General features: G+C 40.7%; 1 protein-coding gene across 5 annotated transcripts in view; it reads left to right on the top strand.

The window, feature by feature from the left end:
- Window positions 1–9,834: 9,834 nt before the first annotated feature.
- The window catches only part of CFTR (CF transmembrane conductance regulator), an 82,830-nt gene continuing 78,469 nt past the window's right edge, over window positions 9,835–14,195 (top strand). For 3 of the 5 annotated variants that reach the window (XM_085218979.1, XM_085218996.1, XM_085218969.1), the window contains exon 1: window positions 9,835–10,037. In XM_085218979.1, coding sequence (XP_085075105.1) covers window positions 9,985–10,037 — 53 coding nt within the window. In that variant the 5' untranslated portion in view covers window positions 9,835–9,984. The remainder of the gene's footprint in view (window positions 10,038–14,195) is intronic. The other 2 variants (XM_085218988.1, XM_085218960.1) reach the window with 2 other exon arrangements.

Here is a 14,195-nt window from a genome sequence, read left to right as displayed (position 1 = left end):
TGGCCTGCTTTACTCAGAGGAGCAGAATACTTTGGCTGGCTGAGACTGGGGAAAGGATGAGCTGAAAGAGCTTGCTACTGCTTTCTTCTGCTACAGGTTTTCTAATGATTTAAAAGCTTGTCTAACCTATTTTGTTATAGCTTCTTTTCAAACTGGAAGTAGTATTAGAAATGAGTGCCATTTTCTATATTTTTGTGTACTTTAGCATAATTCTGATTTATTTGACCATAGATAGTACTATAGAAATAATGAAAATTACCTATAAATTGATAGGAAAAAAAAAAAAACCTGAAAAATCTCTTGTTTCTGATTTTAAGAATTAAACTATTGTATGGCTAGCGGATACGTAAGTATACCTATTCTTCATTTTCCTTTCTTTCTGGTACTCAGATGCTGCTTTTTATTTATCAACTTTAGGGGAATCTGAAGTGGACCATATTTTTATCAGAATAAGATTGTCTTAACTGTGTTAATGCAAACTTCTTTAGTTTTATGCAGCCTGATGCATGTGTCAGACCAGTCTACTGTGGTGGCCAACTCTAGCCAGGATCCTGTGCAGGATAGTACGTGGTAAAAGGTACAAGCACAGTAATAGATTGGTTCTTTGATAGACTTCATATCCAATGTTGCCTCCTAAATCCATATAAATAGAGATTTTCTTAAGGCAAAGGGATTTCAGCTTTTGCTGAATAGCTGCTGTAAGTGTATTAAATATTTCACTTTCTGTGTGAATATCTATTTGTGTACCAAGTTTTCAAGATCTCAACAAAGTCTTAGGTCATAGACTTTCACAGTTCATAATGAATAATGAAAGAATTTCCTCTTAAATGTTATGCAAAAGTGCAAACGTAAGTGCTTGATATTCTTTGTATTTCCTGTATAGTATTTCAAATACACGACTTTTAAAATTGTTCTCTAACTTTTATTCTGTTGTTTTATGGCTTCTGTGAAAGGATGGCTGAGATTGAAACAAGTATTTGGTGAGAATTTTTTTTTTACATTTCTCTATATAATTAAATATTTTAATTATTTGTTTTTGTCTCATAAAGTAGGCTTGCACCTTATGAGTTCTCTGCTCCATTTTCATTTTGCTCTCTGTAATTAAACCCACAGCTGGTTCTTTCCCTCAATGGTTTTAGTAATTTATAACCCATTACAGTGAATTAATAGATCATACTGTTCCTTTCATACCGGTATAAGGAAGTGTAAATTAAGTTTCTGTATGCCAGCAAGGAAAAAAATGTATAAAAGGGTAGAGTAATAAATTACTATTTTTAATCTCTGCGACAAATACATTTAGAGATAAAACTGTTGTATCTGCATATATTTTCATTTTCTTAAATCATAAATCAAATGTGTCAGTTGTAGTTATTTTTCAAGTATACCAGGCTTTTTCAAACTTTACTTTAAAAAGTAGAAGAAGTATTGTCTTTTTTAAACCATTAGCATATTTAGGTAACATTCAGTCACTTCAACCAATATTAAGGAATATAATCATCCTTATTGTGGCTAACTAAATATAGAAACTTTTGGGAAGGAAAATAAAAGTGGCTTTTAAAAAGTCTTTGTAGATTTTAGAGTCTAATGTGAAAACACTTTCTCCCATAAACTGTTTAGAACTACTTGAATCTTTGTTTCAATGTTCAGGGCTGTTAAATTAATCCTTTTGTCCTCCTTCCTGTCAAAACCCACTCTCACCAGCTCTCCTCAGTCTTATATCAAAGAAAACAATGGGATTATGCATTCACCCTTTCTACTGTGGGAAGAAATGAAGACATCCAACAGGATTTTTCCTTTTCTTTTTTCTTGCTTCTTTCATCAAAGAGCACCTTGCTTTTCAGAAAATAAAACAAAACAAAACACCATTCCTGATTTGGGTTCCAGTAAGCAGTTCATGATTGTGGTTGCTCAGTTGTCTTGCACTGAGTGAAGCAACTTTAGGAGAGCAAACTCTGGAGTTCATGATCAGAAGTTAGTAGAGGCAAATTGCACCATTAGTTTTTAAAATTTCTTATTTTTGCAGTAATTTTGGTAGCCAGTAAGCCTTAATTTTCTCAGAGCACAAGGCCTGCAGCATCTGGAGATGGGCAGTACTGAATTGCTCTGCTGTTACTTGCAGCAGCAGGAGTCTGGGCTTAGTGATCAAGTCTTATGTACTTTAAGAAAGCATCATAGAGATTCTTAAATATCTGGTTCCTTCACAAGTACAGGTATACTCCAATGAGATCAGTGGACAACTTCTTGAAGTCTGAAACTATTTTGCTATTGTTATCATTGTTTAATATGATCCTTACCTTTCTGTAATGTAAACTTGTAGTAAATTCACAAACTATTTTTTGTAAAGAAAATAAAACAGCTGCTATTTTCAGAACTAATGGTAGGTTTCTCTTACTTTCATTTTACTTCTAGAAGAATCCCAGATGTAAAAAATTTCACACAGGTTCAGAGGTCTAGCTTTTAGCCCTCAAATATCTTAACTGTCTATTTAAAATATGGCTTTGCCTGTTTGGCTTAGCACAAGTGGCTGCAAGAACCCATTATGAGAAATAGTTTTCACCTCATATAAATTTTCCATTGTGCCCAATGTGAAAGGCTTTTAATTAAACTTGGTAGTTCACAATATTCTGCTGTCAGCTGCCGTGTTTAAGAATAACAACAACAAAAAAGCCATTACTTCTCATATTGGCTAGATGAAAACCTTCATGAAAATGCATCAGCAAGTCCACAGCAAGTCCAATCCTTGTTCTTTTGTACTTGAAAACATCAGGTTTCTGAAGCCCGACTAAATGTGGGGCTTTAAGCTAAATAACTTGAATGTCAGCATTTCCTCTAGACATAGTATCATAGAACCATAAAATATACTGAGCTGGGAGGGACTCACAATATCACCCAAAAATCAAATTGTGTTTGAGAGCAGTGTCCAAATGCTTCAGACTCTGGCAGGCTTGGTGCTGTGACCACTGCCCTGACGAGCCAGTGCCCAACAGCCCTGAACCAGGGCTGAGAACCCTATGAGAAGCGCATGGAGAAAGGGGAATTGTATGTCAGCTCCTTTATTTTCATGTCAAACATCATCTGCATCCTTGTTTCCCTCAGTGAACTCAATGCCCTTGGATATCGTCAGAGTATGGCTATTTCTCTTCAATTATCTTTTAAAATTATTTTTATTTTTACTCAGAGGTAAAGCTTCCTTACTGGAGAGACCTTCTGTGCTCATTTGCAGAAGCAATTTTAGTTTTTTTCAGGACCAGAGAAAAAATGCTGAGACTTACTGTTCTGTGGCTTGAGTAATGGCATTGTTTACTTCAAATTTGTTCTATTAAGATCAGAATATGTTGAGACTCATTGGGAATAATTTTAGGCAAGAATATTATACACAAAATCTACTTTTAGAAAGCAATGGGTTAAGGATTCATTGCAACACGTGAATTCACGTGGCAGGATTTATACTGTGTTATTTTTCACGGTCAGATTTCAGTATAGAAGATGCAAATTTCAGAGCCCAGTCAGGAACTCAAGCTCTTGCACTTTTAATCAGTTGTAAATAATTAGGAGTCTTTTCCTATGTGCTAGCTTCAATAATCTTCGTTGTTTGGCTGTTTAAGACAGCAGACGTGCCTTTTATTGAATTGTAGTAAGATACCAGTCTTGCACTTCTGCCCTTCTAACCTCAATGATATCATTGTTCTAGGATTATTACATGACAGTACAAAGAGGAAGAAGTTAAAACTATCTTTGGAAACATAAAGCTTGCAAACTTGTCAGGCTTGGCTTCACAGGCTCTTAATTCCTTTCACATTTATTCTTGACTGAAAGCAAACAAACCCCGAAGTCTTTAGAAAACTTTCTCCAGCTCACTTTCCACTGCAGCTTCAGAAGATGTAAATATGTTCTGCAAAGTCTGAAGTGCAAGATCGTGCCCCCAACATCTGATAACTGTTCTTTTATACTGTTGAATCAGCTTAATTCAAAGTTTTCTCTTTTTTGTTAGCTCTGTGTGTGTGTGTGCGTGTGTGTGTCAACAATTTTCGCTTTTTTTTCTTTTTATTTAAATGCAGATGACCTGTCTGCCAGGACATTTCTCATTTCTGATTAACTGTCCTAGCTGACAAAACCTTTCACGAATCTTAGTATTACTCAGGGTTACTGCCAGTAGAGCGTTCATCATTTGAACATTTGCATTCTTTTAGCATTTATGCTTAAAAATCAGTAGCGTGACTTTGTTGCATAATCGAGCCCACAGTCTAAACTTCCTCTTCTCAGATTCTAGTTCCTTCAGGACTGTACTCAGCGTGAGTTTAGTCAGCAAAACCTCAGTGAGTACATTGGGACATCATGTAGCAAGGCAGATCAAGATTACTTTTCAACAAATCTGAAAGTTTTTACTGGTTTTGATGCATTGGACTTTGACAGTACAAATGGAAATGAGTTGTCTCAAAATTGTGTGCTGGTGGAAATAATCAGTTTATATTTTCCTTATTCTTCATCAGAATTTTCAAAATGCTTTAAAATAACTTCGAGTTTGAAAAAGATATTGCAGTTGTTGATAACTTTGTAGACCAGAAAGCAACATCTGAACATATCTGACTTTTGTCTGTTGGTTCTTTCCAGTGTGATGCTAAAAATTTTCGTTGAAAATTGCATGTAATGTCAAATCTTTTGAATAATCTAGAATGGTTTAGGTTGGAAGGGACCTTGAAGATCATCTGGTTCCAACCCCTCTGCTGTGGGCAGGTTGCCACCTACTAGATCACATTGCCCAGGACACCCTCCAACCTGGCCTTGGGTGCCCCCACAAATGGGGCATCCACAGCTTCTCTGGACAGACTGTGCCAGTGCCAGGAATTTATCTAGATCATCTCTATAGTCAACCTCTGCAAACTCAGTACCAGTCGAACTAGTCTTTGGTCAGCGTTTCAGTTAATATTGTGAAGTGCACCCACTGCCCTAGAAATGTTAACTTGCATTTTTTTCTTAAAAGTTGTGGAGAAACATTGTATTTATTCCCATAGCATTATCATTCCCTTAAGAACTTACTCAGTTGCTATTATCAGTAACTTGATACACTCCTATAAAAGCTTTGCTGCTTCAAATACCTTGAAGATGGACAATTATTGGTTGATTTTCTTTTTCCATCCAGATGCAATTATTTTCTGTATTTAGAGAACTAGGCTAAGTTTTCTTCTTTTGTGTGATAATATAAACTTTTCCTCTTTGACTGATACAGTTGAAGATGCAGTGTCCTAACAGATCTGAAAAAAAACTAGAGGAACACCAACATCGATTCTTCTGTTCTTATAGTGTACCGTCAGTGATTTTCTTTTCATAATTTCCTTGGAAGCTTATAAAAAATACAGTCTTCAGCCAATTTTGCCTCTGCAGGATAAGATATATACTAATTTCACAGTGCTTTACCTCCCAGCTCTGTACCCTTTATCAGAGAAATATATATGCCTGGTAGAAGGTCCGTGTTGTCCACTGGGAATATTAAGCTGTGTTCAAGACTTACAGAAACAATGTATTGAGTTGACTTAGACAGATATTGATGATGTAGTGTGGGAAAGTATACACGACTCAGTTTGCCAAGAGTATCCACTGCACTTTAAGAATATTGATCTCCAAGTGTGGAAAGCATTGGTTGTAGCAATTCTAGCAGCACTAAGACAATGAATTGGGATGCAGGTTTTGCTGGTGTGAATAGACCCAGGAACTATCAGTCTGGCTTCTTCTGCATCTTCTGCAACACAGAAGTATTACTAAAAAATTATTTGCCTGGTAAATACCTGTGAATGCTGCTGTAGCTTTTGTCTTGCTTATGATCCAGTTTTCATTATATTTCCTGGAAATGGAGAAAGTCCTTGGAAATCATAGTACTATATGCAAAAACTGACAAGCAAAATTAAAAGTGTTATCTTGCTAATTTATTCACAAGGAGAGTGCTTTGGGGACTTGACAACTAAAAATAGATATTTGTAAGCTATCGTATAGAACATTTTTTGAATAGGGTAGGTGGATGACAGGTGAAGGCAAGCCATCTCAAAAGAGGTACTGAGAAGTTCTAGCTGACCTATGTCTTATGGGTATTTATCTAAGAAGATTTGAGCCAAGGCTTCCAACCATTATTGTAGTTGCATGGAATGAGGAAGTGGACTCAGGTGTGTTAAGTCCAGCTAGGCACAGGAAGGCCTGAAGGAACAAATTTGGATCAAACCCTCTGCATTAATTAAAGCAAATTTGATAATTAGGTGTGGCTTCTTTGGGCTGAATGAACTATTGCAACCAAAACAGTTTCCATTAAAAGATTATGAAAAAATTGAGTTAGAATTGAGTTAGCATGAAATTGATTTATAGATCTGATTGCTTCAACTACTGGCCAAAGAAACTAAGCTTTACCTTGATATCTGATTTCTTTCTCCCTATCTGTGCAGCATAGGACCAGGTTTGTTTATTTGTTTGTTTGTTTTGTCAAGGATGTTTTAGTTTTCAGAATATCAACATTACAAGAATGAGCAAAATACTTTTCCATTTAAAGCAAGAACAAAAAGTCAGACACTTAGAGTGATACTTTTGTCAGTTTCTCAGTGTTGCTTTCTAGGAAGATGATATTTAATATGATAGTGCTTTCTCTTTCTCCTTGTAGCTTCCATCCTTTTGTCCAATGATGTTAGCTAATCAAAAATTCAGATATCACTAATTTCCTCCTCTTTTCTTGAAAGTCAGCCTGGGATTCCTAAGGTACAAGCTGCATCTAAGAAAGGGAATGCAAAATTCAAGTTTGTGATTCTGTGATAGATAAAGCTAATCTTCCCTCTGCCTTGTCTTCCTCCTCTCTTACCTCTTGACATAGTGCTATTTTTTTCTTTCTGCTGAGTTCAGCATCTGCTGAAAATGCATTGCTCTGGGGGGTTTGAAGCCCAATGCAGCTTCATGCTCAATCTGGTGTTCCTTGATGGGAATTGGGCCGGGAACATTTATCTCAGGGCAAGGAAGAGGCCAGAGTTGCAGTCCTCAGAAAATAAGCTTTCCGTCGCCATGGATGTGAAAGGGCAAGCCAGCCAGTTTGCTTCCCAGTGATACTTCAGGCTGGCCACTGCACATTGGGTGAGGTAGCCCTGCCAGTCACTGCAGTGGTGGCACAGCAAGCAAGATTTTACTCATTTTCTCCTTCACATGCCAGCTCGCTCAGTAACTCAGGCTCACTACATTTTCTTCAGAAAGACAGATAGATGGTGGATGTGGATGCAAGTTAGAGATATAGTAGATGTTGTCACACCAGGCTGTGTTTCTGTAGAAGTGAAAGATGGTCATATTAATAAAATTCATAGATAATACTAAATTTGGAGGTATTTCAGTCACCAGAGAGAACAGAAAGAATACAGTTTATTCCTACTCACGCTGGTGCTAATGACAAGTTTCACACTCATGTCAGCTGGAGTATGTTCGAGATCACGAATAATCATTGTTCTAAAACTACAAAATGTTAAAAAACAAAAAAAGCAAGGAAACGTATCAGTGGGAACATTAAGGAAGCATTCAAGAAAAATGGCAAGAACAAATTCTGAAAAATGCAGGTAGTTAAGACTGTGTGGGGCAGGGGCGAAAGTAGCTGAGGTGTTTGCAGATTTAAACAGGGCAATTGCTGGTACTTAAAGAACTATTCAAAGTTTCAAGAAGAATTGTTCAAAATTAGAGAGCCTGTCGTATAAAAGGCAGTAGAATTTTTCATGTAAAAAAATGGCATAGTCAATAACCACTAAGGGGATGTCTTTGTCAGTCCCAAATTTACTACAAATGCCCTTAAGTCATCTTGGGTGGTACCAGCAAGAAGGGAGATACGTTTATCGAAAATACTCCATCAGCCACTGACATTTTTAGTAGTTTAAACTTGATCCACAGATTTTACGTGACCAACACACCTCACTTTCTAAAGTAAATTACAAAAAAAAAATCTAACCCGGTGTGCAGCTTCTGCCTTATTCACGTGCACCAGAAATCTGGAGGCTGGAAAGACAAAGAGTCTGCAGCAGTGTTTGTATATTGCTTGGACTGGCTCACAGTGTCCAGAGGAAAATAATGAAGACGGTGAGGGGTCTGGAGCACAAGTCTTATAAGGAACGGTTGAGGGAGCTGGGGTTGTTTAGTCTGGAGAAGAGGAGGCTCAGGGGAGACCTCATTGCTCTCTACAACTGTCTGAAAGGAGGTTATGGTGAGGTGGGTGTCAGCCTCTTTTCCCAGGTAAGAGCGATAGGATGAGAGGTAAGGACCTCAAGCTGCACCAGAGGAGGTTCAGGTTGGATATTAGGAAATATCTCTTCAAAGGAATGGTGAGTTATTGGAACAGACTGTCCATGGAGGAGGTGGAGTCACGATCTTCTGAAGATGTTCAAGAAATGTGGAGATACGTTTTATTGGGCACGATGGTGATGGGCTGATGGTTGGACTAGATGATTTTAGTGGTCTTTTCCAGCCTTAACAACGTTGCGATTCTGTGATACTCCGGCATCTGCATCCTAACCTTATTTCCTAGCTGAATATCCTTGTCACCGAGTGCGGAGGAGCAGGGAGGCCGATCTGCTGTCACTCCTCCATCCCAGGCGCACCTGCAGCCCAGTGCCAAACGCAGGCGGGCGGGCCGGGAGAACTGTGGCCGGAGGAGCGGCTGCCGAGCGGTGCGGTGCGGACTGTCGGCCCGGGGCCGGCTCCGCTAGGTGGCAGGATGCCGAAGGGCTCCGCTCTGCTGTCCCCAAGCCCGCCTAGACTTGGTCCTGCCTCTCCGCATTGTCTGAAGACATGATAAAGTGTAGGCAGTTTCCTGGAGCCCTGCCTGCTCTGTGTTTCTTACTGGTTTTGTCATTAATAAAGCAGAGTCGGGAAGGATCCATGGGAGCTCTGAGGCACAAAGGAGCCCGGTTCGATGGCAGGGAAAGGGGGACCTCTCTGCTGTCTGCAATCTGTGAGAACTGCTGAGGCAGAGCGATTCCTTATGAAATCACGGTGGGGTGTAGAGGGAACTGGCGAAATAAAAAATCCTGCAAAGTTTACAAAGAGAAACATCAGCTTTAATTGCAGTGCAGTTTATAAGAGCACAGAGTAGTGTGTTTGCTTGATCTAGCTCAATGGGGAGCAGCTGCATACTTAGGGAAGCCTTATTCCATCTATATTTTTTCAAGTTATAGAAGTGAAAGGAAAACTGAGTTTGTAAATATGACACTGAAGCATTAAATAAAATTATCTGGTGTTCAGCATTAAAGCATAAGTTCTCGTCCCTGCTTCTGGCCGTCTTTGTCTTCTTGTAAGCATGCTTTCTACTGTGCTGTCCTTGGCAGCAGGGATCCTGTTTGTACAGCATGCATCCAGAACTATGAAAACAGCCTTACTGTTAAACCTGGCTCTCCAGACTGAACTCTCTAAGGATGTGCTCCAGCTCCCGTTCCTTTAGGTTCGTTTGAAAGTTTGAAAGACTGCAGCACGCGTGTGCGTGTTTTAAAGCGGATCCGAAGGCGGCTGTGCGCAGTGCCCGCTCTGTCCCGCCGTCGATGCGCAACGGGCGCAGGTGTGCCGCCGCCGCCGCCGCCGCCTCCCCTCGGCGCCCCGTCCCCGCCGCGCCGCAGCCAGGGCAGGAGGCCCCGGTTGGAGGGGCGGCGTCTCCCCGAGGGGCTTCTGCGGCACAGCGGCAGGGCCGGGCAGGAAGAGCGCTGCCCAGGGGAGTCGGGGCGGGGAGCGCGGGCAGCGGGTGCCGGGCGCGGCGGAGGAGGAGGCGGAGGAGGCAGAGAGCGGGCCGGCGCCGCAACCCTCCCGCTTTTGAACCTGGGCAAAGCAGAGGCGGGGAGAGGGGCAGGGGAAGGAGGCAGGCAATGACATCAGAGCGGCCCGAGCGGATAAGGTGGGAGAGCCGCGGGAGTGGAGCAGCCGAGCCGGGCGTGAGCGATTAGCGGCCGCCGCCGTCCGCGCCGCGCAACGCAGCGCAGCGCAGCGTCGGGCACCATGCAGAGATCCCCCCTGGAGAAGGCGAACATCTTCTCCAAACTTTTCTTCAGGTGGGAGCCCCGGCGCGGCGGGACACGTGCGGCGCGGGGCTGCCCGGGGCTCGGCTCCCTTCCCCTGCTCCCCGTTCCCCGCCCTCCCTTCCCCTGCGCTCCCTGTCCTCCCCTCCCGCCCGGCGGCCGGAACGCCGCTCGGCTCTGAAGGGCTCCGCGGGGTGAGCGGTGGGAGCTGCGGCCGAACGATGGGATCCTATCTCTTCTCTTGCATGTTGTTGTCGCAGGGTTTTAGCACCGAGCGGTCTCGAACTGTCAGGTGTCATAAACCCTCACCTGCCCCGGACAAATTAATTTATGGCATAATTTGAGCAACCTTTGGTAAATTACTCAACGAGGCGATCTGTTATTTCATTTTAAACGGTGAGAACGCGGGAAGGGCGGGGGGCGGCGGGGAGTGCTCCCGGAGCGAGCGTTCCCCCGTTCGGCTCCTCGGGCTTCAGCGTTTGCTCGGCGTGCGACCGCAAGACGCGATCTTACTGGAGGGAGTTCCCTGTGAGCTTTGAGAGCGTTCTCTTACTAGTTCAGTCCCTGGCGCCTTTTCTTTCGTACAACAACAAATAAAAAGAGAAGGAACCAATGCCAACACCGGTGCACAGCGCTCTCTAAGTCGGTATAGAAGCCTGAACGCGCTCTACCTGACATTGTTCGAGGTAACGCTGCCAGCTGGAATGAGCAAACAATCCGGCTGGCAGCAGCCCACATGCCGTCAGTTTTGCCCTTTTCCTAAGGAGCTGCTTTCCTCTTTTGTTCCTTGGGGGTCTTTCACTCAGCACTGAGGGGTGGGAGGAAATTGTTAAAAGCGTGAGCACGGGGATTGAAATGGAAACACGTGGTATAAAACCACAACATTGGCCGAGTAACCGAGGGCTGTTAACTCACTTTCTAAAGCTTTTGGGATAGCTTTCCACTTCAGCAGGTTGCCCTGGGCTTTTCTTCTTTTCTTCTTCTTCTTTTTTTCGTTTAAAAAAGTTTCTTAAGGGAAGTGCCCTTAGAGAATTGCTGTTTTGCCAGCCTCCCCCACTTTGAGTTCTGTTGTTCATCTTTAACCAGGTGCTATTGCAGGGAGAACCTCGAACATAAGCGGTTTCTGAGGCTTTACAACCCGCCAGGCAAAGATGAGGACCCCAGGGAAGTCTGGTACAGATGCTGCAGTGAGTGCAGCTGTACCTGCCTTCAAATGCTGTTAGATCCAGAAAATGTGGATGATGGGAATAACCCCGTATAAATTAATCCATTGAATAAGTTTCAGTTAGTTCTTCCCTCAAGTATTAAGATACAAATCTGTGGGAGAGAAGGCTACATAATCACTTCAGTGCTCATGGAGCCACTTGTATTTCATTTTATTTCTTTGTAAAGCTTTTGTCCGCTAGAACCTGGGAAGGCATCAAGGAAAGATTCCAATGTGATAAAGTAAATGTATTTCTGATTCTGACCTTAGTTAATGTTTCCATGGCTGAAACCAGATGCAGCTCATGCTCAGGAAGTGCATAATTAACCATCCTGGGATCCGATCCGACGTCTTTTAAAATCCGAGTCTTCAAGTCGATTAAATGCTGTTTAAATCTTACGTATCACGGAGGAGATGTGATATTGCACCAACTATCTTACTGTAAATGAAGTGATAATAACTAATATATGAAGTAAAAGAGATAATTGTGATCAATACTGACTACACCACATAAACTTATTTACAAAACTTTGTAATAACTGTATGTCAACAGAAAAATCAATCTGTGAAAGTACACATTCAGTTCACTGGGTGAGAACAGCTAAAAGTGTAAGTGTAACTGTGTAAAGACTAATACGTTCTGAATGATGTGTGTCTGTTATTTATGAAGTGTTCTGCTTACTTGCATTTTGACAAGTACACTGCAAATGCCTTTGTTTCTTAGGAACATTACTTGAAAGATTTGAAAAAAATCACAAAAGCAAAACCCAAAAGGTAAGAAAATGTATTACAGCCAAATTGGTAGAAAGAACGTATTTTTCTTAAAAATAAATAAAGAAATCAGTGTATCTTTTAAAGTCACGCATTATTTATAGCTATGGCACACTTAGTTTAGTTTGTTTCAAAGTGCTTCAGACCTCAAGGACTCCAGCAGTTCTTGTCTCATCAGGGGTAGATCCATATCGATACTAAAGACTATTAAAAGGTAAACTATCACAGAGCAAAAATGCATCAAGGTGTAATAATTTCATACTGCTTGGAAGAATATTTTCTGTAATGAGCTTTACAAAGTCAGAGCATTTGCTACATATCAATATCAACTGTTTCCAGTCCACTCAACTGGAAACATCCACAATGCAGTGATTAATGTGTTAGATTGGAACAAGGCTTTCTAGGATGTCAGAATATTTTATCAGCATTTTAACTGAATGTACACACATCAATGGTTTATTAAATTGATGCTATTCAGTAAAGAACTTCAAGGCATGCCTGCATGCCTACACTTTAGTACATGCTTTAGTTCCATGAAAGAGTGAGACAGAACCCAAAGGGCATTGTATCTGGAAGAAGTAGTCAGTTATTTCTTTGGTGTGTATGGAGAAAGATGGCTTTTTCCAATAACGGTACAATATTTTTTTTCAAGTACAACATAGATGATGAATGCTTTAGTGAAGTAACTTCTCTGATCAGTTCTCATGGAATTACTTGAGAAGTACCAAGCTGGTTATAATGCAGTTGAGTTGAAGGTCACAAAAGTATTGTGTTAGTATTATTCAGAATATCTTGTAGATAAATATAATGCTTTTTTAATATTTATTTAATATTCATGAACTGTTACCAACTTCTTGATACTGATGTCTATAAACCTGTTGACAGGGATTTATTGCTCCAACACATATCCTGTATCTGCAGTAGAGGGATGGGGCTGAGTGTGTTGATGTTAGAATGGAGGGACTTGCTCTTGAGAGGATAATTGGAACATTTCAGTGTTGTTTGTAGTTGGTTTATTATTTTTTTCTTAACCTGTTATGCTAAAAAGTGAGAAGCTATTATGTGTATACAAGGAGTAATAAGTTAGGGAAATGTTGCCACTTTGTTGGACTTCCAAGATTCTCTGGGCTGAAGGGGCAACAAATAGAATTGCTTAAGGTGACAATGATAGAAAGTATTTAGGCACAAAAATCAACTTCATCCTAAAATTTGAACAGTTTCTGCTTTAGAAACTGAGTGTTTTGATGGTACAGAAATGAAGTGTGAACAGAAGTGGTTTGAGATCATCCATTAGTATGACACAAAACACTAGATATAACTGCTCAAGGTTTCAGGGTTTCTTTTGATTTATTTTCCATATTACATATTTGGAATTTATGTATGTCTTTTATTTGAAACCACTGGGAAGACATTTATGTGTGCACTGGCAACTTCTTCTCTTCTTGTCTTGTTTAAAGAAAACAGACTTTTGTATAGAAGCAAGCAGATGGTGATATGCCTCTCTTCATATTCCTTGTGAGTGTTCCTTCTTGTCTTTGTAACAAAGCTGTGTGTGTTATAGGATTTTGCAGGGTCAAGGCCATACCTTTTGTAGCAAACAAGGCAGAGTACTTTGCTGCCACTTGGTTTTTATTGTAGATAAACGCAGGTCAGGAAGAATCATTATGGTTTAATGAATGTAGGTATAATTAATTTATAGTTGGGTATAGGCAACACAGAGTTATCACTGGATTTTCAGAACTTTGGGGCAATTTTTTTTTTTTTTCTAAGTTCAAAAGTTCAGAAGGGCAATCATTACGTGCTCATCCAACTCTCTAGACATATACTTTGTCTTTTCTACATACCATATAGGACAACTGTCTTGTCAGGACTGAGTAGTTCAGTGCCTGTTTTTCTCTGTTAAATCCAGAGAAGCAATTCACATGAAGCCATCTTCATGCTCTCTTCTCATGAGTTCAGCCCAGCAACCCTACTCTAGATGCTTTTTCTTTCCAAACCATAGAAAGATTAACCTGCGACCTGTTCATGTGGTTAGCTCTTCAGTGGTTCTTAGAACCAAGAACAGTGGTATGATGAGAATATATGCTGAATTCATTCTTCCACGGTATGTGTGCTAAGAGAGATAGAAAATAGAATTACTTACTATTAAAAGAGAGTATCCTTCTCTCTTTTGTCTTCTGGGAGGTAGGACTAGTTACCAGTGCATGGACAGTGTC

Source organism: Meleagris gallopavo, chromosome 1, assembly GCF_905368555.1.
Source record: "Meleagris gallopavo chromosome 1, MGAL_WU_HG_1.1, whole genome shotgun sequence".
NCBI lineage: Eukaryota > Metazoa > Chordata > Aves > Galliformes > Phasianidae > Meleagris > Meleagris gallopavo.
The sequence above is the reverse complement of the archived record's forward strand: the minus strand, read 5'-3'. Positions and strand labels throughout refer to the sequence as shown.